Consider the following 25,599-nt stretch of genomic DNA (forward strand, 5'->3'; position numbering starts at 1 on the left):
TATGTGATTCTAATAGTAATATACACATAACTATAAGAGCTCATTTTTTAAATATATGATTCAATCTAATTTATATAGCTAGACTTCGTAGGGACAAAACCCTGACTCTGTCAATGTAAAAACACATTTAGTTTATTCTGTAAAATTTAGATGTCAAGAACAAATTTTCTTACTAGTGATATTAATTACTTTTTCTTACTTGTCTGATTTTTCCATTTGTAATTTCGAATGTCATTCAAACCAATCACATTTTAAGCATGCTTCCTAATTTTCTTAGGAGAAGGGAGTGATTCTTATTGGTAGACAGGGAGGAAAAGGTTGCATCTTCTTTCTATTACCTGTACACTGTGAAATACACCTTGAAATATTTCTATAGTGGCTGTTAAAGCAGTATGTGGTGCACACCAACTGTTGTCAGCCAGGATGGGTTTGCACGGGCCTGACAAAGTCTTTCTTTTAAGGAAGAATGTGGAAAGGAGAATAGGAAAGAGCTGTCTGTCACAGGAGATGGAGTCATACACCTCTGTCTACCCAGGCTGTGACATGTGAACCACTAAGCTGTGCACAGGATGACTCAAACAGTATGTGCTTGATGCAAGTGCAGAAAGTACTGCTGCCCTTAAATTCTTGTATTACTCGAGCGAGGGATATTGGTTGATCATACCAAATGTGTGATGAGTAGATAAACTTGGAACATGGATGCCACAGTACCAAAATTAACAGAAACTGTAGGTCTTGCTTGTGTGATTGGTTTGATTTCACTTACTAGAAAATAGCTGAAGTGAACTCTTGGAGTGAAATCTGGGAGAAGTGCATAATGACTCATGAATGCTTGGATTAAAAATATATAAAAATATTTTCAATATAATTAAATATTATATTAAATTAATATAATTAAATATGGTTTTCCTTTTCAGGTTTGTGCAGAGGAGAAGTCACCAACTCTTGCCAATCTGGCTCATATGATGAGTTTATACAGTACACACAGTTATTCCAGAGACTGTTCTAACTGGATTAATGTAGTGTGTAGATACTTGCATGACTCTTTCTCAGATGCCACATTTAACCTCATAACTTATCTTGCAGAGGTAAATTTTTACTAGAAGTATCTCATGTTGACAATTCATTGCCATTTCCTAATTTCTCATGATTCTGAATATCAAGGGGAATAAAGCATATTTTTTCTAACAGGAAAATATTACTAAAATGTTCTAGGATGTAGAAAAGGGATGACTGTTGCCATTTTGGAGTGCAGTAATTTATATATTTGCAATATAGCTTGAAATGATAATCCCTTTAATGAAAGATCTCCTTTTGTGAGAGTGGTGTTTGGCAGTAGATGTTTATATTCTCTACTACATGAATATATACTGTCTTGGCTTTAGCAAAATAAGCTTAATGCAAATTTTCAGAGACCTTCTTTAGTCAGGTACACGTTTTTATCACAACTTTAAAAATTAATTGCAAAGTTTAGTTGTAAGTATAGCATAATGTAGAAAAAGATAATTTAAATTATAGAAATTAGTATATTATTCTGCCAGCCATTCACAGAGGAAAACTGTTAAGTACTTTGTATGAAAAGCTTGTAGAGCTTGTCCTCGAAGTGTATCACTTCAGTCTGATGGAGACATTTTTAAAAATTTGTTCATTCTTACAAATTACTTTATATGTATCTATTTTCTTTGTAAAACTGCATTTACCAATCTTCTTTAAGGCGTTACTGTAATTGTTTTTCATACAGTTTTAAGACTTTGAATTAGTATAAACTCTTTTATTTAGTGAAAAGTGTTTCACTATTTGGTGCTTTCCATCTGTGTTAAAAATATGTCAGAATTCAGGGGAAAAAACAAAATAGGACCAAAACCATTATGCTGTTGCATTGCTGTTTTTTAGTAGTAAAGCAAGAGTTTGAAAAACAGGAAGTGGTACATTTATGTTTCTTGAACAGAAAAATAAATGTGTGTAGAAGATAGCTGCATTTTAATGTATGCTTTCATTTTTGCTGTGATTAAAGGCCCTAATTCAATTTTGTATTTTAAAAACTTTTTTTTAGCTGTTAGAGAAAGGCTTATCCAGTATGCAACAGTCATTGCTGCAGATCATTTACAGTCTTCTGAGTCATATTGACCTATCCACAGCTCCAGTGAAGCAGTTTAATTTGGAAATCATAAAAGTTATTGGTAAATATGTTCAGGTAGGTACTCTGAAGAGCTGTAAAAGCCTGTCTGCTCATTATCAAAATGGTATCAAAATTACACTTGAATTTTGGGGGGAATTTATTTCAGATATAAAAATAGTTGTTTGTAGTCGGATTCCATATTGGTTTTTTTTCCTATGTACTTAATTCACTAGATGCTTGTGTATTTATCGAATGTGATATGCCTCTAGTGGAACCAGTTACCTGGGTGAATGTGAATCTATTTACAGATGTAGGCAACTCATCATATGCAGTTAAAGATGATCCTTCAACTATTAAAATTCAAGGAAACGTTTACTGCTAAGCTGCACAAATGTTTTGTTTATGTGTATATGTATATGTTTTAAAAAGAAAATTTTATGGTTAAATGAATATTTAAACCACTAAGTGACATATCCATGAGGAACTTTAAGGTGCGCCTTAACAAAATTGCGTACATTTTTTATTAAAGAAAGTCCCCGAAATGAACCACAGTCTTTTGCCTAAGGTAATTTAAGCCTTTGTACTTGAAACACAAATTTGCTGAAAATCTATTTCACATAAGAAAGTCTAGCATCTTACTGAATGATTTTTTGAAAATGCCTGGAGCTTAAAACCATTTCAGTGCACAACATTCTCTTCTTTTCTCTCTGAATTCCATTATTGCCAAATGTATTTCAGTCAAATGGTTTAATCATAATTAAACCAGGAAAAGTCATGTTCCCTGGATGTTTTGTTATTGATGGATATGTAGTTTAGATATTGTGCTCATGTCAGAGTGCATTAGGCAAAATGGAATTATTAGCATTAGCTATAGTTCTTATGGCCTGGCAGCTTCTTGCTTCACCTCTAACCTTTCCTCTGAGCTTTCTATGCAAGCCCACACTACCATGGAATGTAATCTTAATTAAATGCAAGCTATCAAAATATAATACTAGTTTAAAAATATTCCAGAGAAGTCTTAACATATTTTTGATAAAGTATGTTACTATAAATGACAAAAGAAAAGATCATAAATTATCATGTCTTGTTTAAATGTGCTCCTACTCAGCTTTGGGTTTTTTCAGTCCTCTTCAGTGACAGTGGCTGTAAATAAATTAAAGTTGCTATATGATAGTTCCAGTTTGAGACTCCCTTTTTTATGCTTCTGATACACAGAAATTGAGGAGATTATTGAAGACTCATTATCTGAAAAGAAGTATAAAGCATATACTACTTAGAGAATTGAAAGGGGTGTTTACTTTTTTTAATGCAATAAAAAATAGTTTGGTAAACATGGCAAATTAAAAAAAAAAAAAACAGTCAACATGCTGATTTCAAAAATTGGAAGATTTAAGTTTCAGGCAGAATCCTTGCATTTCCAGGAGTGTAAATCTTGACCTTTGCACAAAGCTGCTTTTATTTTATGACTCTTCTGATTCTCTCCACAGTGTGTGTAATTGAAACCACTGAATTGTTTACACTGCCTTAATCATCTTTGCAAGGGAAGTCCACCTGATTCAGGCTCTGCCTCTTACATTCTCACACTTTTATCATAGCTTTTCTTAAGCACTGCATTGGTTTGATATTGTATTTCAAGCAAGGAATAGTTTTGCTTGTTTCAAATTCCATTGATTCTCCTCATAACTGTAAATTAATTAAAGATGGCAAGAGGTGGAATAGTTAGTTTGAATACTATCATTTATTGTAGTTAAGTGATAGTTAAATACTCTGTTTCTGTCTCCTGAGTCAAAAAGAGCAGATGCTTCAGACAGTGGTAAAAAAAAATGGTGTAACTACAGGGATGGTGAGACATGGACTGTGGTCTGGTTGTGGCTGGCCCAGTGATCTGGAGCTGCTGAGCCTGCTTAGGTGGATCTGACTACGCACCATGAGATGGCCTGATACATTGCACCATGAGATGGCCTGATACCTTGCCACTGCTTTCCTGGCACTTCAGGGTCTGAAGTTTCCCACCTTTCCCTTCAGCCATGTGTAATAGATCAGAGATTTAGGGTTGGGGATTCTTAAAAAATACCACTGTACATAAAAGTTGATGTCTTGGTTGAAGGGATTGTTGTATGATTTGTGTATGTTTTCTTCAGAGTCCATATTGGAAGGAAGCCCTTAATATTTTGAAACTGGTGGTGTCTCGGTCAGCAAGCCTTGTTGTGCCTAATGATATTCCAAAGTCTTATGGAGGTGACATAGGTTCTCCGGAAATCTCTTTCACGAAAATTTTTAATAATGTCTCCAAGGAGCTTCCTGGGAAAACCTTAGATTTTCATTTTGATATATCAGAGGTAATTATTATATTTAGATAACAGTATACTTATGATTTGCTGTTACAAACTCAGGTGTTATTTTCTGTTAGCTTTCTACATTTATATGTTTTCAAATAAGTACAGTTTTTAAGAACAGCAGAGATTGAAGTTTTATGTACTTGTAAATAAGAGTCATACTGGAAGGTAAATTTCAAATTATTTTATGATGTTTGTTTGCCTTTACTCCCTTTTGATTGTCTGGAGAGTTAATTACTAAAAGTCACTAAGATTATTCTCAAGGGTATCTCAGCTGTGTCAGAGAGCAGACGATGCAGCTGGCTGCTGCTTGCAGCTGAACATACTGGACTTTCAACAAATGAAGGACTGTGCATTCAAGGGCTGAGAGGATTAAAACCCTGTACTGCAGTTTTGGCATGGCTTTGGAAGGGGGAGGAAATTTAGAGGAGAGGACAGGACACAAAATGTAGGAAATTCAATGTAAGAGGGATACAATTGAAGAAAAACCTCCTGTGACTAAAAATCTCACCTCTACCACCAATAATACTCAACCTACATCTGAAAAGGGCAGCATGGCTGAGTGACTGCAGTGTAATGTAGAGATGTGAAAATTGTAGAAGCTTTAGAAGTGATGGGAAGTAAGAGCTTCTGGTTAAAGCTAACCCTAGATAATGATTGGATATATATGTCTTAGGAACATTACTTAAATTGGTAGGTACATTCACTACTGAAGTTTCAGGCCATGAAGATAATTGAGAGATTCCCATGGAGTTCATTAGATTAGCATTCGCTGTCAAAAGAGTTGATTTTGATCATTATTTTTTCAGAAGTATGTGTGTGTTTGTGAAGTTGCTGGTCTGTGAAAAGAGCTTGTTCATGTCAGGGAATGAGTCTACAGAGAAGCTTTGCATCTTTTAAACTTAGAACATGGTTTTAAAATGTGTTTAAAAATATAATTGGATTGTCAGCATAAAATGTGCATAATTCAAAGCTGCACAAGTGGGCAGAATGGCAGCTTTGCTGCGTAGGGTACAAGTATTCAGCTTTGTATTTCCCAGTGTACTAAGGTTCACTGGATTAGACTTGGGCTTTACAGAATGCTTGCAAACAGAGAAACCCTCCTACAATCCATATAATGCCAAAGTCAAATACATAGTCTCTACTAACATAGATTTGAATTTTAAGGAAGTGTTTGTTATCTTTGCTAGACACCAATTATTGGGAATAAATATGGTGATCAACACAGCGCAGCTGGTAGAAATGGGAAGCCAAAAGTCATTGCTGTGACTCGGAGTACTTCTTCAACTTCATCAGGCTCCAATTCAAATGCACTGGTTCCTGTCAGCTGGAAGAGACCACAGCCATCTCAGGTACATTGTGCCTCAAACACTTTATACGTAAATTAGAGACAGTGTTTATGAGTGTATTAAAAAAAAAATGTATTGAAGTGTTTTTTGAAGTCTGTATTATGTCTTAGCAAAAGAGTAAATTAATAAACTAAAGGCTGATACTGGTGAAAAGTAAAAAATTTAAGACTCTTTAGAGGATGTCAGTATGCAATATGACTAGTTGAAAATGCAAATGTTTTATATTTTTACCTGGACCTCCAACAGCTGCCATTCTATGTGATTTTCTTTGATATATTTTTCAGAGAAGGACTAGGGAGAAGTTAATGAATGTGCTTTCTCTGTGTGGTCCAGATTCTGGTCTTCCCAAGAATCCTTCGGTAAGTGATGGTGGTTTGTTTTTGTTTTTGAACTCAAGTAGCAGAATGCTATTGCACTTTTAGGTGTTGCTGAAGTTATGAACAATGGATTTCAACAAGCTGGTTTTGGTTCAGCAGTTCACAAATCCAATTGAAGGATTAAAAAGAAGAATCAGAAGTAATGGATTACTATTATTCCTCAAGGACTCCAGTGGGCATGGTTGTCTTGGCTAGAAAAGAGAATTGAATTAGAATTGAATCAGCCGTGTTCTGACTAAATCTCTATCTAGTCCAGTACAGATGCTTTTGAGAGAAGGGGTAGCAGTAGCTGAGGACTGCAAGGGTGCTGATGCTGTATTGAAAATATCATAGAATCCATTGAAAATAACCAGTGGATCATATACCTTGAAACAGGGTTATTCATAGGAACAATAGTCTTAACTGTTGAGTAAAAATGGGTTGAAGGTTTTACTTCTGTATAAAGAGCCCTACTGGCATACTGTGCTTGATGGTGGTGATGACATTGACAGCTTTTAAAATAAAGTGGTTATTTTACCACTTTATTTAGGTGATAACCAAGGTTATGATACCCTGTTTATCATCTAGAACATATTTTTTTATTGTGGTATAGAAGTTCTTACCTGGGGAAAATATTGGTGGGAGAAGGATCTTGAATCTAGTGGAAGAAGCTAAAATAAATAAAAATAGGTGCCTGAAAGCTGAAATTGAAGAGATTAAAAAACAGTGCATGGAAATAAACAGAATATTGTCATTTGTGAAGGTTGTAAATGGCACAGTAGCCCAGTATTGGATCCCTTTTAAAGGTGTACAGTCCTTCCACAGAAATTTGTAAGTGAAAACAATATGGTCTGTGTCATGTGGATGGTTATTATGATGGATTTTTTTGTTCTTAAATTTGACTGATGTGGTTATGAAAATTAAGTTTGGGTGCTATATTTTTCTCTCTATTTATATATTTATCTTTGTAACTCTTAATTACATTAAGGACAGAATGATACCACTATTTTAAAGATGTAGTTTAAAATCCAACTAGTCTTGAAACAACATGCTATCAGTATTAGGGGTAGTCACACTGGCTGCCACTAATTCCATTAAATGGCAGGAAGAAGGATAGCTGACTTTTGGAATTACAGAAATTGGAAGTTTGTCTGTTTTTATCCATATCTGCAGGTTGTGTTTTCTTCTAATGAAGACTTGGAAGTTGGAGATCAGCAAACTAGTCTAATTTCAGCAACAGAAGAAGTGATTCAAGAGGAGGAAGTGGCTGTAGAAGACAATACCAGTGAACAACAGTTTGGAGTTTTTAAAGACTTTGACTTTTTAGATGTTGAATTGGAAGATGCAGAGGTGAGACCTTGGGGTTTCTTCTGTGTATTTCCATTTGAAAGCATTTTAAAAATAAGGTTGTGCTGGTGCAGTTCTAAGGAATTGGCAGCCCTACTAGCTAATCCAGTTCAGAAGAATTTGTGACATGATGGAGCTTAGATAGAGAAACATGAATCAAAAACTTTGCAGGGTTAAGTTGTTGCAAGTTGTTGGCTGGTTTTGGGGGGGAGAGCTGAGGTTTTTTTGGAGGGATTTAAGTGACTCTATCTGAAAGTGAAGTGATATGACAGTGTAAGTCAATGTCAGCATGAACACCTGGGTACCATGCAGGAGAAAACTTAATTATGGAACAGTGTGTTAAGGAAATGGCATAATCATTGTTTCTGATATGTTTCTGGATTTTGAGAACTTGATGAAAGGCTTTCAAAGTAACAAACTGTACACTATCTCATTATATACAATTGACTTGCGTTCTATAATTGCTTGCTTTGACTTTTACATTATATCTGGTATATTGTAGTTCTTATAGTTCCTCTATTTCTCCTTCTGTCAAAAACAGAGAGGGGAGGTAAAACAAAATTAAGTATTAAGAAATAGTGAAGATTCTGTTAACAACTGTTACTTGTTTCAGATCAATAAAAGGCTTCAGATCAGAATTTGCTGAAGCTTAAAAGTATGACTGTAAAAGGACTGGGAAGGAAAAAGTCAAATGTTTTGTAGTTTCTTGCAGTGGTTTTATTACAGTCTGCAAAATATTGAATTAATAATGGACATCCTTGCTGGTCATTAGTCCACATATATCTACCTATCTAAAAACTGATTGTTCTTCTCTTAATTTATCTAGGCATCTTTATGGGGTTTCCCCCCTAATTCTTTAGTTTTATCTCACTTTCCTCCTGCTTCCTGTGTATTGCTTCACTTCAGCCAGTATTTGCACTTTCTAGGAAAAGTACAGGCTCATTACAGTCTATATTGCATAGATGTAACCACACACTATTCAGACACTATTTCCTATATTGAATACAAGTAGTCAGACAGTTCAGAATCAAGGCTCAGTAATATTAAAACATTATTTTAACGCTAAGACAGGACTTTGCAGATAGGTTGGCAAAGGTTTAAAACTTTGCCAAATGAAGTTAACCTATATTACATAACCAATATTCTGTGCTATTTAAGTAGCAGATTATAATTAAGAAAAGGCAGTTTCTTTTTTATTACTTGCCTGAATGCAATGTGTAGTGCTGTACTAGAGAAAAAAAAAACAACACAGATAGTAGAGATAGGGTGTTACATATAAATTTGTGCATTTGGTGTAAGAGCTCTGGCTTATTTTTTCACCAAAAATACAGAATGTTCTTTATTGCTAATAATTAAATGTCAAGAGTATGAACTGGGGCTTTTAGGATTAACATCTGAGTAATATCCAGATGAAATTTAAGTGCTTCAATCCACAGTAGGAGTACTTTCTTGTATTTGAAATTATTTTGCTTTGCCATAACTTTTCATCCTCTTGAGGAAAAGAAATCACTAAGAGAGAAAGAGATTAGAGAACATTTAGTTTTGCATATTTAATGAGTCATGGTGATTTCATAAGTCACCACAAGAGATACTCTGTTGAAGCAGTTTTGGAGCTGTGTTTCAGGCTAGCTGTGGTGTTCTAGTAACTGTAGACCAGTGAACTTCACCAGGTTTTCCATATTGCTTAGCTGAATTGTTGAAGGTTGATGAAGTGGTTGAGAAAATCAAAGATCATTATTGTACTTGTGAATTAAAATAACAGTGTTTTTAAGATATGGATGTTGCTTAGTATGATGGATATTTGAAACACAAATGTCTCAGCTTAAAAATGCACAAAGAGAATGGATCCAGCTGTTGGTATTCAGGGTGCACTTCACAAAACTGACACAAAGTAGCTGGTAAAACAGTTAGTGACAACATCATCTTTTCTACACCCTGTATATAATTATTGTTGATAGTGTTTTGTCAGTTGGATGTGGTCAGTATAGATTCATGTGTGTTAATTAAAGAACTTCATCAGTGTTTGTTGGAACAGTTGCTTTACATGTTACGCTAGAGAAAATGTATCATGAGCATGCTGATTTTAGTGTTTTGTCGTCAGTTTGTTTTTTATTTTTTAATCTTGTTAGTAAGAGACATTATTTTAAATACTAGCTTTTTGACTAAAGCTTTTTTCCAGAGCTTGAATCAGTCTTTTACTGTTGGCAAATCCTATGTAATAAAACATTTTTCCCTGGTTCTAGAGTATCTTTAAGTGTTTGTCCTCGTTCTTTCTAATTATATGTGTTTTCCTTTTTGCTAACCAGGAGCTGCAGGTAAGTTGCAGCCTGGTGCCCTGGCTTGTTCATCTGTTGTTGTCTGTGATGTGTTTGTACTTTCTAGTCAGACTATAAAAACAATACTGATATAGTTCTAGATTACATACTGAGTTACTTTCCAAGAAGATATTCAAAAGATTTCTACTTCCTTTGCCATATATTTTATTTACAAGCATTTAACAAGGTACTTAAAATTTTAATAAAACTAAAGGGCTGATTGAAACTCTGTTCATGACGCATTCAGTACTCATGTTTTCTCTGTCTCATTTGTGTATTAACTTAATTGTGTTGAAACTCGTACATACCATATGTGTGCAAACTTTTTTTTTACAGGGTGAAAGCATGGACAACTTCAACTGGGGCGTTCGCAGGCGCTCTCTTGACAGCATTGACAAAGGAGACACCCCATCCCTTCAGGAGTGTCAGTACTCTGGCAGCACACCCAGCTTGAACTTGACCAACCAGGAGGATACTGATGAGTCTTCAGAAGAAGAAGCAGCACTGACTGCAAGTCAGATACTGTCTCGTTCACAGATGGTAGGTTATTTTTCTGTGGAAGAAATCTGAGAACTTAAGCTTTCCCTAGCACATTTAATGGATAAGTGTGGCTCGCACTTTCGGCCTAAGTGACATAGTAAGGAACTAAGTTAATGTGGCTAAGCTTTTTTTTCATAACAGCATCAATGAAGAAAAAAGTTACTTTACCACATTGGTGCTACATGATTTATAATTTATAATGTTAGATTTATAATTTTAGTACAATATTAATTTTTTTTGTGTCTTCACACTCACTAATTCTGTTAAATATAAGCACAAAATTGCATCTATTATATATAAAGAGTGTATCTTTGTGGATTTCTAGATGAAAAAAACACCCCGAATGCTGAATAAGATCAAGAGTATTAAGTGGTCATATCGGGGTCTAAGTTGTGTTTAAGCACAGAAATTGCTAATTTAATTATGGATTTTGAAGCTTGTGTACGTACATATAACTTAGGAAAATCAAGAATGCTGGCCACTCAGAAGTCTCTCTGCATTATATAAATTAAATTAAGAAAAAGTTGACTTGATGGCAAGCAACTTGATGCATATGTTGGTTATCAGACTTTAGGCAAAGCTTGTATTAATGTTGTTCCAAACAAAATGCTCTGCTTTTCTATGGTTTCAGTCCAGCAAAAAGAACTTCTAAAAAAAGAAAGAAAATAATTCTCCTTAAAGGAAAAACTTCTTTTCAAAGTGAAATGTTGTAGAAATGCATGTGATGCTTGTAATAGTTCCTGTGTAAAGCTGTGAAATTCATAATATGTGAATAAATTCAAACAGCTAACAATACTGAAAAAGCCTATTTCAAAACTAATGCATTCTTTACCTGCAGTTTATGTTTCCTTTGAAGAATTTTATTTCTTTCTTTTCTGTCTTAGTTAATCAGTGATTCTGCTATAGATGAAACAGTGTCAGATCATGCTGGTTTATCACTTCAGTCTCAAGATTCCACTAGCAGTGTGGGAACAGAAGAGGTGCTTCAAATCAGAACTGAGACCCCAAGTTTGGAGGCTTCTTCTCTAGATAACTCTAGCAACCAGCTGCCTGAGGTGGGGAGAAATGTGGGCTGGTGCATGGCTGATTTGGGCTCCTTCTAGTTTTAGTAGCAACTTTGGCTTTCTTTTCAACTGAATTTTCATCTGTTCCAATGATTAGTTTTGCTTTTAATATTTCTAACCTGTTGGTGTGTTCTTACAAAATGTTCCCTCAGTATGGAGACTACATGGATGGACTGAGGGAACTTACCACAGGTTAAAAATATTCTTGAAGGGCTGATCGTGATCATTTCATGGTGCAGAATGAAACAGGCTAATATTCAAAATGCTTTTACTTGATATGGTTGAAATCCTTCTTGAGCGACATTTTCTTTCAAATACCTTTTTATTTCCCTCCCCCTGTCTCCCCCTTTTTGTTTTTTGCTTTGGGTTGTGATTGGTGCTATAAGGGAATAAAACCTCAGGCCAGCTGTGTTAGCAGTTGGTTCCATTAAATAATCCTTTAGAAAGGACTACAGATGCTAGTGGTATACTTTTTTGGAAAGGCCCATGTGGACTGAGACAGATTTCAAGCTAATGGCCGCCTGCAAATCTGTGAGTACTTCAGTTTATTGTGTTTTCAAACATTTGAATAGTTTGAATAGTTTAAAATTTAAAAAGACACCCCTAATTTAAAACAAACTCTCATATGCTACCATTTTTCTGGTTTAGGTGGACTTTTTATTTCTTCATTTAAAATTATTTATGCTATTAGCAATCTTATTTTATTTGGATAATGTCAGCTCATTCCATCTTTAACTATACATGCAGTTTTATTGAGCATTCCAGAAAATTAAGCCATTCCTATGTGCATTTGACTAAGCAGTGAGTGCACTGTTGACACTTAAGAATGAGTCTTCAGCCAACCTGGTTTAAACAATCTGCTGACTAGTTCAAGTGACTGGGCTAGTTCAAGTTTCTAAAGGCTATAGTTTACCTGTTTGCTACTAGAAAAATTGCTCTTACTAACAGGCAGACCACAGACGTAGCTAATATTTAATGAAGAAAACTCTAAGAACAAAAGAGTACAATAAAGGGAGAATGGCTGATTTCCTGTGATCAAATCCTCACTTTTTAAAAGTGTGATGTTCATAAAGTGCTTTCCCCCACATTTTTTCATATTTTTCATATTTTCCCATTATGATTATCTATATGCTCTTTTAAAAAAGTGTTTCATTACACTGCTGTTGACAAATTGTCTGAGCTGTTGTAGAACACCTTAGATTGTCAAACAAATTGTTGTCACTTCTTGCACTCATCTACAACATGCATTTTTGATCCAATAGAATTTTTGTTTGAGGAAGAACACTTAATCCATGTGAACATTTTGCACATAGGATAGATGCCTTGTGTTAAGATTACAGAAGCAAGAAGCAGTATATAAGCTGGAATTCTATAGAACGCAATTCACCACAATAAAACTTTAGTCTTCTCCATTCTTGGCTCGTGGTGCATCCTCAGCTGTAACTATTTTTCACATTTTCATAGCATTTTTTGAGACTGCCCTTAGAATTCATTGTTCTTCTGTAACTCCCTTTATAAAATCACTATACTGCTATAATACAGGTGGAAATATTCACACAGAAAACACCATTTAATTTAAAAATATTGAAAACATTTAAATTGAGCTGTAAAATAATTCCATGACTAGGCAGCGTTCAGAACAAATTGCGGCATACAAAAAAAATACTGCAAGTGCATACAAATCCATTCACTAGATATGATGTGTTCCAGGTTTATTTTGTGCTTGTTAGAATATGAGATTTGGACAAGCACATAGGTATCTTCAAGCACAATTCAAACACTCAAAGTTATGACTCTGCAAGACTTAGCTATCTGGTTGGATTTCACTGCTCAAAAAGTAAGCTGGCTTTATTATGCCTCTTACCAGAATGAGCTTGAAAATGTGCACACTATTGACTCATCTTGAAATATTTATGAAGCCAGTAAAACTGATTTTGTTCTGAATGCTTATACTGTACAACTTGTAGCATAGGGCAGTTGTTTTTTCCTGTGCTCCTGTCCTTTATATATAAAACTCCTTAAGCAAAAGCATTTCATTGTATGCCTACTGTCAGTTATCAAAATGTTTTTAATATAAATAAGTACTTAGCAAAGTTTATCTAGACAGTATGGGAAAAATTGAAGCCATTATTCATAAACAAGAGTGTGGTGGTTAGATGAGTTGAGTTCATTGTTTGTCTCATAGGGATCCTGTATTTACACTAATAGTTTACTTAAATGTATTTAGCCGATTCCCTGAAAATGCAAAAAAGATATTTCACATTCCAGTTCAGAACTTACTGTCTATCTGAGAAGAATAATTTTGTTTAAAAATAAGTTTTACAAGCTTAGGAAAGTTTACGTGAAAGTTTCTGTGTAAAATGATTCTCTGTTTTACTCACTTGCATTGTAGATTTGTGAGGGACTGGTTTACTAGAAGTAATTTTCCTAAGGTTCTGTGGCATTGGTAACCATATAAGTATATTAATCACCTTTTTAAGATACTTATGGAATATTCATACTGGTACTATTGTCCAATGACTGAAAATGAAATCAGGAGTCATGGCACTATGAAGACTCAAACGACAGTAAATTTATTAATTAATAATAAGCATATTTTCAAAAAGTGTATCTCTCATATGTACATTTACCAGTCATGATTAGTGCAACTCTGTATCCTATGTTAACATCTCTAGCAGAAATGGACTGTTGGTTCAATCCAAATTATTTTGTTGAGGTTTTGTAAAAGTGTCCTGCATTCCCATGTGCCTCAGCTGCTTGGTAGGACAAAATGACTGTTCTGTGAAAAAAAAAAAATCATATTTTACTTTAACAAAAGAGGTATAAGAAGTGAAGTCACTAGCTGTACCAAATGGCAGCAGTGTCACATTGAGGAGTACCATAGTCAAAGTGACATTTGGTAAGGAGCACCATGAAAGAAAATTATGTGGTTCAGCTTAAAGCTGAATTGTCTTTTCTGATTTTTCAGTTATTTAATCTGTCAGAGGATCTGTTTCAACTGATGAAAACCATGAAATTATGTATATGCTTAGAGGCTGTCTAAAGGTTCCTTGACCAGTTTTGGATATGCCAGTAGAGGAAGACCAGCATACTAAGAATGAAAATGTGTGATAATTTGTGCCTTTAGGAAATAGCAAGTGTTATTTTTATTCCACAGAGAAATCCAATATAAAGGTTTTATATTAATTCATCATAAAGTAACTGAATCTTAATTTGTCTGTTCAACATAGTGATGTTAATGAATATAATAATGCTAATGGAGGAAGGGAGAAAGGGACATTCTAATATTACCTACCTGAGTTTAATTATCCTCTCTCTGTAATTGCCTGTTAATGAAAGCCTTCAGAGATTAAGGGTAAAACCCTTAAAGATGCCCATATTAGTAATAATGGCAAAGTAATAAAAACAGTGTAATGTCCCTTTTCCTGTTTATCTATTACACTGTGACTAAGTAGTTATGCTTTAGAAATTTGTTAAAATGGAGAGTGGAAAGGACAAGAAATATTCTAGTAGTTGCTATAGACTCCAAAGGCAAGCGTGAGGCAGTCATTTTACCTAGAAAAGTAAAATATGAAAGTCTTGGGTTTGTTTGATCTCACTAAGTTTGAGGCTGTTTGCATATTTTTCTATCAGTATTCTCTAACAGATTTAATTAAATGTATTTGAGAAATTGTATTTGCTCTGAAGTCACATTCTAAGATATTAATGTTTACCCAAAGTTTTAAACATTACAAATAGGTTGCCTGTTTTTGCCCAGGTAAAACTGTGAACAAACCAAAGACCTGAATAGTTAAAATAAATATTTGTAAATAATCTTTTATAACTGTTACTTGACCATTATAAAAACTGATAAGAATCACGTAGGTCCTGACAGTAATACTAATAAAAGGATGTGTGATTCACAGGAAGGCAGTTCAGCAGTAAGGGATGAACAGGTTAGCACTGCTAGTGAAGACACTGGGTCGTACCTACTACATGAGCAGCAAGACTGTCTGGTCTGTCACGAATCTCTGGAGTTGGACGAGACCCCAGAACTGGTAGAGGCAGCAGCTCCTGAAAGCTATTCTGAATCTGTCTGTGAAGAGGATGTCACTCTTGCTTTGAAAGAGCTAGATGAGAGATGTGAAGAAGAAGAAGCTGACTTCTCTGCTTTGTCTAGGTAAGATTAATACCAGTTATAAGTAACAGAAATTACATGTTGTCAGTGCATTATCAAACAGGCTTTTCTATGGTATGGAGATTTCCATTAATCCCATAATACAAAGATATAAAACAATGGTTTGCATACCTGAAATAATGGTTGATCAGTTTTGCCTGTTACAGAAACTAACTCAAAACTTTTTTCAGCAGTTGTTTCTGGTACAAGGAAAACAGTTGTGCAGGAAAATATAAGAATTCTTCAATAAAAGAGATTAGCACTTTTCTTCACCATCAGTAAGACAGAAATGTGAAAAATCAGCTGAAAACAGTATAACAGAGAAAAAACTCTTGAACTGCTCTGACTTATGCTAGCATCCAAAGACATGAACAAAATCAGGGAAAAAAGTAAATTTTTTTTTTTTTCATCAAAGCTCCTATAGAAGTCAGGTCAGTTTATCTTTGAATTTGCTCAAGGGTTATTTCCATTATTAAGGTTCATAAATCTCCTGTATATTTCTAAGACATTTTAAAATGTTCCGTGGAAGTCCCCTAGAAGTAACAGTCTAGGAAGGAAGGAAAACAAACAACAAACTCCAAACAAACAAACCCACAAACCAAAACAAACAAAAAATAACTGAATTGTTCATAGGCTTCTTCGTATTTAAAATTTGTTCAGAAGTTTAGATTGAATAATAGAGAGACTTGGTATATATAGGAACCTAGACTTGACATTATTCTTTCAGAGAGTTCTCTTAAGGAGGCTTTTTCAGAAAAGAACACAACAGGAGATATAAAAGAAGTTGGTTGAGAAGGTTTTATTGGGAGAGACAGAGAAACTTGACTCTTGTGATCCCATCCATGACCTACTGTACTATGCCTTGTGAGAATTCAAGGCTGGTACCAGTTTAAGAGCAGTTCCTCATTTGCAACTGAACAATCCCTCAAGGTTTTATTTTATTTACACTAAGCATGCAAATGAAAAGCCCCATAAATCTAGTCTAAAGAGAGATAGAGGTGATAGGTTGGTACTCTGGTTAGGAAATATCTAGGTATACCTAATATGAAAGTATCTAAAACTAGCACCTATACTTCTTGTTTAAGACATGTTTAAGTCTTGTTTAAGATGTACTTGGTGCTGCTGTGGATGAAGCAGTTGTCACGAAGAAAAACTGTATGTGATTTAAAAGATTATTTTAATAAACTATCTGTATGCTTGGAATCCTCCAATACATATTTGTGCTGCCTACATAAATTATACAAGAAGAAATGTCAAAATATATCATCCCTTGTAATACAGAGTATTTTAAGTTTATCATAATTTTAATGATTGGAAGTAGTAGCATTGATTAATTTATAGATATTTTTTATTGGGTATTTGGTGCCTAATGGAAACTATGTCAGCAGACTGTTCTGTGAACAAAGGCCTGTTAAACTGATTGCTCATAAAAATCAGTGTTTTGATCTATCTCTGCTTATGTTCCTTAAGTAAGTTATAAAGCACTGTTATGTTGCTGAATGAGCTCATGTGCTTCCCTTAAGGAAGGCTAAAACTTGTTAGAGATATTGGTGGACCATCTGTTCAGATCAATAAAAATTTGAAGAATGAGCTGTTACTTCAGTTATTGGGGGCGAGAAAAAATGTCTGTTTCTAAGTGGTGTCCATATATAGTGCTGTATATACTTATATATAACCTTCTTTGTCTGTAGTTTGGTGTAGAACTGATGTGTAAATTTTGGAGAGTATAAGCAATTTTAATATGGTGCAGTAGCAAAAGTTTTTGCTTGTTTACTCTTTTCTTTGCTACATAGTTAGATAGATCTTAGTTGATCTGGTATTTATTTTACAAAATGCAATTCTGAATCAAAAATTCTTATTTTTTTCCTTTTTGCCAAAATGAAGGTGTTTTTTTCCTAAAAGGTTTGTTGAGGAGGTAATTTCTATTATTTATTGTTTGTAGTCAAGATGAAGAAGAACAAGATGGTTTCCCAGAAGTGCAAACTTCCCCTCCTCCTTCTCCATTTCTTTCTGCCATACTGGCAGCTTTCCAGCCAGTGGCGTATGATGATGAAGAGCAGGCGTGGCGCTGCCACGTCAATCAAATGCTGTCAGATACAGATGGATCCTGTGCTGTCTATACATTTCATGTCTTCTCAAGATTGTTTCAGGTCAGTGGATTCTCTGTGTGTGATTGTTCACTGAAATCCTTTTTTCCTACTTCTGAAACTATTCTTCCCCTTGAAACTGCAAAAGCCACAAGATTATGGTAGCAAGAAGCTTTAGAAAGCAAATCAAAAGCAGACCAGAAAAACACACTGCTAAAGTAATGTTACACTGTCATTCTCTATTTTTCCATAGGATATGTGCTGTATTCATTGCCTAGGAATGAACCTGCTCAGAAAATAAACAAAAATTGAGAAAAGCTCAAAAAAAACCAGTTCTTGCAATCTCTTAGTTCATGTTGTGTCCCTTCTTTCTGAACACCACCCAGGTTCTGTGGTTACAGTATTAATATCTTTCTCCTGTTTTTTGGGGGGTTTTTTTTGGTTTTTTTTGGTTGTGTGGTTTTTTTGTATTTGTTTTTGTGGGAGTCATTATTATGGGATCACAGCATGACAAACATTAATGAATTTATCTTGCATCTGTCTTCTGAGAAAAAGGTTTCTTTCTGTGGAAAAGTAATTGAAACACCAGGAGATCCACTGGAGCTGGATGTTTCAAATGCCTCTCTTTAACTATATTTACCTCATAGATATGCTATCCAGCACAAAATGCCTATGGCTTAATGTTTCTGGCTTCCTCCTCCCTAGATATAAGGGATGAGTTTTTTACATTTTAAAAGTAATGCTTCTTTGCAAATTCTTATGGGGTAGAATAAGTATAATTAATTCATTTTATGTACAGGCAATGTCCCAAATGAGCTAAGAGAATATTCAGGACAAGACCTTATGGCTCCAGCCTTTTCTTGTATCTCTAATATTAATTTTGCTTGCTGTTCGGCATAACATTATAAATTTCTCAGTGAAAGACCCACACTAGCACATATTTTGTCTCATGTGTATGGGCAATAACTTAGATGAATTTGAGTATGAATTTATCATACTCTACCTTTCTCATGGAATAATTTGCTTGCACATCTATACCCATTTTCCATTTTATGTTGAACTAATTTCATGGCCACAGTGCCATGAAATTTCTGTTACAGGTTGTAGATTTTTGTCTTTTTGCTTCATCTAGATATCAGGGTTTCTTGGTATTATACCAAAGCTTTGCTGCAGTTGGTTTTCACTCATTCATTTCCTGAAAGTTGTAAAATGAGAGCTCATATTCTCTTGTTTTCATTAAAAAGGGAGCTAGGAAGAAGGATGAAACTTGGCTTAACAGCTGGAAAGTTGGACACTCTGCACAATAGCAAGCCAGGGTGCAAAGCATGGCAAAAACTGTTCCTGAGGAGTTGTTACTGGGTAGAGAAAGGGGCTAAAATGATCAAATGATAATTGGGAGGCCTTATTTGACTGGACCTTTCCATTTTGCCTTCTGGCTCCTTCTTCCTGTGTTTAACTTTGCAGATGTCTGTATAATCTTTATATAGTTTTATTCTACATGTAATTTCCATGATTAATGAAATAGTACATAGCAGAGTGCATTAGGCTAAGCTGTCTGCAGAATCAAACATGATAAACTCAGGACTGATTTTTGAAGGAGGTGAAAACCCTGCAGGTGGCAGTTTTGGACACAGATGCAGGTCACATACTGGCTCATAAAACTCTGTAATTTTCTGTAACACAAATATGTGAAAATAAAATTGAGCTATCTGTACTGCAGAAGGGCAAATATTCATCCACCTATACTGAGGCTAGAGGACTAGATGTGGAAGGAGAAATTGTCTCTATAGATACTGGCTGGTATTATTGATTTATTGCATTTTCTAGAGCTAATTTTACATAAATATTTGGAGAAAATTACATATTAGTTTATCATTTAATGAAAAAATATAATGTGATGGAAATTTGTTGGGATGGAAATTTGCTCTGAAATTCTTACCTGAAAAGCCAGAAGAGTAGTAAAACGCAATATAAGATAAAGGTTTTTCTGATTTGACTTCTAGACCATTCAGAGAAAGTTTGTATCTATAACAAATGATTCAGTCAACTTTCTTGGTGAAAGTCTACAGCGCATTGGAACAAAGTTTAAAAGTTCTCTGGAAGTGATGATGTTATGTTCAGAATGTCCGACAGTTTTTGTGGATGCAGAAACGGTAAGAATCTCAAACTTGCACGTTGGGGTATCTGTCTGCCTAAACATTTCATGTAACATATAAAATGATGTTTTACTATGTGGAATAAAAGAAACTCTTTGAAATCACAAGCAAATTAAAATCTTAAGTGGCCACTATGTATCATAAACACTGGAAACCACCAGTGAGAAATGCATGTTCTCAAAAAATAGGCTCCAGTTGTAACAGTGAAAACTTAGTGATAGTAGAGATCATTTTAATTCCCTTACTACTCTTTACCTTCCCTGCTTGTTCATATTTATTCTATGTTCTCTGCACAGTTAAGAAGGAAGACTACTTAGCTAGAAGCAACTTTGCCTTTTTATATTGTTTTATGTATATATTCAGTGATGCATGAAAAGAACATTCTCGCTACAAATATACGAGAAGACTTTGAATTATTTGTTGTCATGCAAGTTGAAAACCTGATTATAATAGATACTAATCCAAGAAGTCATATTGCTCAGTGTTCAGCAGCAGTCAAAAAAACACCTGTGCTAGAATTATCAAGAAAGGAGACAGCAAAACAGGAAATATCATTGAGTTAATGTACATATTCCCAGTAATCCTGCATTTTGGGGGCAGTTTTGATCCCCTGCTCTCAGATCAAAGGCAGTAGTACTGGAATATATTAAAAAAAGATCACAAGGATGATGAAATATGTACATGTAAGATATGAGTATGTAGGCTAGGATTTTTAGCCCTTTAGAAAATACATCTGTCCACAGATGTCTTGTCATGGATAAATGATAGAAATTATTTTATTTTTGTCTTAATTGATGTTAAGGGTGATCAAATTAAGCTAGCAGTGACTTTCAAAACATACAGAATCAAGGTCCTTCATGTGATACATAATCAAAATGTGAAATGCTGTCACTTTTTTTAGTGTCTGTTCATGTTTTCAAAAAGCCACTAAAGAAATTCATGGAAGTAGCCCTGAACAGATCCTTTAAATATGCAGAACAACGTGTTGACAGAGGCTAAGAAAGCACTCTGGAGCAGGTGGATCAGCTGCTTGCTCTTATTTAAACAACTGCCATTAGACATTGTCAGCTGCAGGGCTGAGGTAGATGGATCTTTGGCCTTGATGCCCAGTGTGAGACACTTTGCCTGACCTGCTTTTTTCTCCCTTGGTACTAAGGGACAACTCTTTCTTCAGCTCTCACTTCAGAATATGAGAACAAAAAAAGCATGATACAGATAGTGCATTTCAAGAGAAACACCTGTATGTTTTTTGTTTTTACTTATGCCACTTTAGAAGCAGGAGAAATTTACCAAAAAACTAAATTTCTGTAAGATAAGAAGCCACAAGAAAAGTTACACTAGTACCTAACTAAAACACCATGTATTTAAAAAAAAAAAAAGCAAATCCATATAAACACAACTATAAAAAGGATATAAATAAATATAGCACACAAATGCTTGCATATGTACATAGACATACACACATTAGTGTTGTTACATGGACAAATACTTAAAATAAATCTTCCCCTCCAAATACTTAAAATCAAATTAACCTGCTTGTCAGATTAATTCTCACTGATGGAGTACAGAGCTCTTAATGTGTGCAAGGACTGACCAGTGGGAGGGAGGAAGCATCATGTTAGAGATGTTTATTACAGGAAGTGTCAGGAGAAGGACTAATAAAAAAACATAAGTGAAAATAAAACTACAGGGAGAAACAGTGTGGAAGAAAGAAAAGGAGATTCTGAAACCATGTTACAGGAGGCAGTCATTAACAGTAGAAAATTCTTCAAATATCCAGTGGCTCCTGCTTTGACAAAGTCCTGTTTCTTACAGACTGCAGAAGCCTTTGCTGATGGTATAGTTTGTATATGGAGAAGGGCAAGTAACCCTCAGTGGATACTCCTGAGGTTGCTACAGGAGCAATCCAGCAATCCTTTCCCTCCTTCTACAGGCTGTTCAATTTACACTAGTGGTGTGTGTGTATCAAATACTATTCTTCATAATGAAAGATCTAAAAATTACATTGAAATATCTCTTTCACGTATTAACTAAGTACTACTCTTCTTATTTTGGAATCAAAACTGTTGTTCACTGATTTAAATGGTAGGGCTACATGCGCTAATTCACCTACTCAAAGGTGTCACAGATGACGTGCCTAATGAATTCTAGTTTGTTTTTCCATATGTGAATGTGGGATTCAGTATTATGTACTTTAGATATTAGACTGAATGGATTATATAATATAATGGACTATATTGGATTATAGTCAGATGTTAGAGTTTGATTGCTTTTATCTTCCAGCTACTATCTTGTGGCCTGCTAGAAACATTGAAGTTCAGTGTTCTAGAACTCCAAGAACACTTGGATACCTATAATGTCAAAAGAGAGGCAGCAGAACAGGTGAGTCTCTTCTATCTCAAAATAAAAATATTAGAACCTACTCATCAAGAAAATGTTGCAGGTCCTTATTTCTCATCACAGGCATCTAAACGTAAACTGTGGGTAAACACTTCTGAAATAAAATCCTGTTTATTTCCTTACCACTATTCTATGTGTATTATCTTAACCTGAGGGTTTTTTCTTATGTGTAATTCATTTTTGTTGCACATATTTCTGAAATTGATTTTTAACACATAATACTGCACAAATCGACTAACAGTGGGAAAAGTACATTCCTAATTTAAAAGTCTGCTTTAAAAAATATTCAAGTATTTCTGACATGAAAATAAATAATGGGTTTTTGAAATTTATGTTCTGCTTATTTTGTTAGACTAGAGATTAATCTCCAGATCAAGACATTTACAGATAACTATCATTATGGAATTCCAAGTGCATTAACACCCACAATATTCAAGGATCAGGTCAATATATTAAAAGGAATTAAGAAAGCAATGTATTTATCCTAATATCTGTATTTTTTAGCTGAATAATTCTTTAGACTTCTTGGTGACTGAATCTCCACTGACAGTGATGGGGATTATACAGCTGTGTCACATAGAGACATGTAAATTTAGGGCTCATTTTACAGCTGGATCTCATTGAGGATGATGTTTATGTGTTGTTTAGAATAAAGCAAATTCATTGTCAAAGTATATGTTAGTGGTTATATCCTTTTTCCAAAGAAATTCAGTTTAGAAGTTTAAAATTTCTGTAGCAAGGGTCTCTATATTTGGTTTTGTGAACCTGTGTGTGAAGTTCAGAAAGTAAGATACTAACTTCGGAAAACTGAAACAGGTAAGATTTGTATTTCAAGAGCCAAAAGAAAACATGGATCTACAATCAGTTTTTCAAATAGAGGGAGAGAGAGAATATATGTTTTTGTTTCTTTTGTAGAGATGATGATTCCTAGGAAAATAGAACATGCTGAATTTTAGTGATCTCAGCAGCCTGTGAGGCCATGACAGTGGCAGTATAGGCAAGTTTGAGTAACACAAAACAGAACTAGAATTCAAGCCATGATGCCTTGGCAGAGCTGTATCTTGCAGCACAAGTGGCTCCATGTTTCTTGATCATGCTGAGTTTATTAGGAAATTATGGCTTTTGCCTTGCAAAGGTTGCTGACAGCTCATCTGTTGAACAGACCAGACATGCACTTTTTTGTGGATAAGATCTCAAAAGAAATGTTGTTTCCTTGAAACCAATGTTTAAGTATGCCACGTATCACTATTAATGTAGATAAACTCTTGGCGGGATCCAGGCCAGCATTTCTGCTGAAGAGTTTCTGCATTTGTTTGTCCTGCTCTGTGGTAATAACAATTTATTTGATCTAATATAATGAGCTACATTTTGCCATGTAGGCTTAATGAGAAACAAAGTGCTCATCTAATGATTAAGATTATTTTACTCGATGTAATATTTAATGTCTGGCAATCTCCAATGCATAATGCTATCAGCACTCCTATGAGAGCATAATGTATTTCATTCCTCCTTTTAGAGAGCAGCCCTGAGACACAGAGGGTGTAACTGATTTGCCCCATGGTCAGACAGGAAGATTTGTGACAGGGTAAAAAGGGATGTGTGTGTGTGTGTCTGTGTGTGTAATTAGAATTATGACTATCCAAACATGGAGAAATTTTACATCAACTGCTCATTTAGCCTAGTTTATCACAGCAATAACCAATGGTATTGTTTTGTGGATTTGTCAAAGTATAACAAATTAAAATTACATCCCTTTCAGATGGCCATGAATTCACTAAAGGCATTATCAAATTTTGTACTGCCACATTTCATATTGACATAAATCCTTTCTGGATATTAAGAACTTCTTTGTATTTTACTTCACTAGGTATACAAATACAAGTATCAGTTTGATGGCCTCTGTCATTATATCATAGTGAAGGAGTTGTTTTTTCTGTCAAAAAGAGAATCCAGTAACATGTTTCTGTGGTCAGCCTGTCTTCTGCCGCAGATGAGTGAGTGACTGGAGCAGGAAGAAAGTTCACAGGGCTAAAGGAATTGTTCTGAAACAACTGAGAGCATTTTGTCAGGGTTTAATTTTTATTTCATCATTTATAAGCATGTCATTTAGATAATTTAGTGTGTTATATAAGCGGTTATTCAGCATGTTAATTTAGTAGTGACTATCGTAAATAATTTACTTTCCTAAAACATTTTAGAAGTATTTCTTTAGCTGTTGGCCCTCTTTTTCTAAGGTGTACTTGATATTAAATGTAAACTAAGAATCTTCTAAGCTATCTTATATGTGTTTTATTGTTTTTTCAGTCTGTCCTCTTAAACAGAGTATAGGGAATGATTAAACAAGACTTCCTTAAGTAAAATCTGAATTTCTGTTGTTACACACAGCTGTGCTATGAATCCTATTAAATCTGAAAGTATTAAGGCAAAATGCTTAATCAACTTAATGCAGACCCTTGCTTTTTTCATAGAAACACACAGAAAATTGACCAAATTAAGTGGTTTGGTTATTGTAGGATACAGTACATAAAAATTAACAGATATGTAAATAAATGTAATTTGCTTGTTAATCTAATGTCCTTTTAGAATCAACCTCTGGAAGGATCTGTATGTTTATTTCTTTAATGAAAAATTGTTGTTTAAACTTTGTCCTAATAGATGTTTGTCACTCTCAGTGCTGTGTAGTGTACAGGCATTCACATGAATCAAATTGAAAAATTAAAAGGCTTGGGCTGCAGCTGCTTGAAACTCTTACCTATGCACCAAGATAAGACAGAAGGATACCTGTAGTATAGGCAGGCTGTTTAGCATGTCTGTGTAGGGTTTAATCAGCCAAACCAGCCTGTGCTATGACCATGACCAATCCCAGACTTCCCTGTGTTACACTTCATCAACATTTGTAGGAGATACATGGAGAAAATATTAATTGATACAAAGCAAACACATAAAGAAGGTTATTCTGTCACACTATTCCCAAAGAAAAAGAATAGATCTTTCTACCATGTTGAACATATATTCTGTAAAAATTCTTAAATTAATTTTGCTACCTTCTTGGAACTATTGTTCTATTTTCTTGCAAGGAGACTGCTTAGACTTCATGTGTGTATTAGAGACAAAGATACTGGATCAGATAAATGTAATAGAAAATTCAAGCTTATACACATAGCATTCTGGGCACACCCTTTATTCAGACTGGTTCTAAGATTTATAAAAAATCTTAAAAGGGTGGTGTGTGAAAAGAAATATTAGGTTCCCAATTGGTGATGCTGTTTGTTGCAGTGCAAACCTATTCCATTGTTCCTGATGGAGGCTGTCTGATAAAATGAAAAATGAGATTTGCTGTGGATGTTGGTATCCATGTCACTAATTGAAACTGA

The 25,599-nt window shown here is 34.6% G+C and overlaps 1 protein-coding gene across 12 annotated transcripts in view; it reads left to right on the forward strand.

Annotated features, from left to right (window-relative positions):
• Positions 1-25,599, forward strand: part of FRYL (FRY like transcription coactivator) — a 161,085-nt gene that overhangs the window by 125,906 nt on the left and 9,580 nt on the right. For all 12 annotated transcript variants that reach the window (XM_058837376.1, XM_058837366.1, XM_058837369.1 and 9 more), the window contains 12 exons: positions 918-1,088; positions 2,054-2,194; positions 4,261-4,458; positions 5,646-5,807; positions 6,089-6,163; positions 7,334-7,510; positions 10,159-10,362; positions 11,247-11,417; positions 15,332-15,585; positions 17,525-17,732; positions 19,673-19,822; positions 22,109-22,207. In XM_058837376.1, coding sequence (XP_058693359.1) covers positions 918-1,088; positions 2,054-2,194; positions 4,261-4,458; positions 5,646-5,807; positions 6,089-6,163; positions 7,334-7,510; positions 10,159-10,362; positions 11,247-11,417; positions 15,332-15,585; positions 17,525-17,732; positions 19,673-19,822; positions 22,109-22,207 — 2,010 coding nt within the window. The remainder of the gene's footprint in view (positions 1-917; positions 1,089-2,053; positions 2,195-4,260; positions 4,459-5,645; positions 5,808-6,088; positions 6,164-7,333; positions 7,511-10,158; positions 10,363-11,246; positions 11,418-15,331; positions 15,586-17,524; positions 17,733-19,672; positions 19,823-22,108; positions 22,208-25,599) is intronic.

The sequence above is a fragment of the Poecile atricapillus genome, chromosome 4 (genome assembly GCF_030490865.1).
Source record: "Poecile atricapillus isolate bPoeAtr1 chromosome 4, bPoeAtr1.hap1, whole genome shotgun sequence".
NCBI lineage: Eukaryota > Metazoa > Chordata > Aves > Passeriformes > Paridae > Poecile > Poecile atricapillus.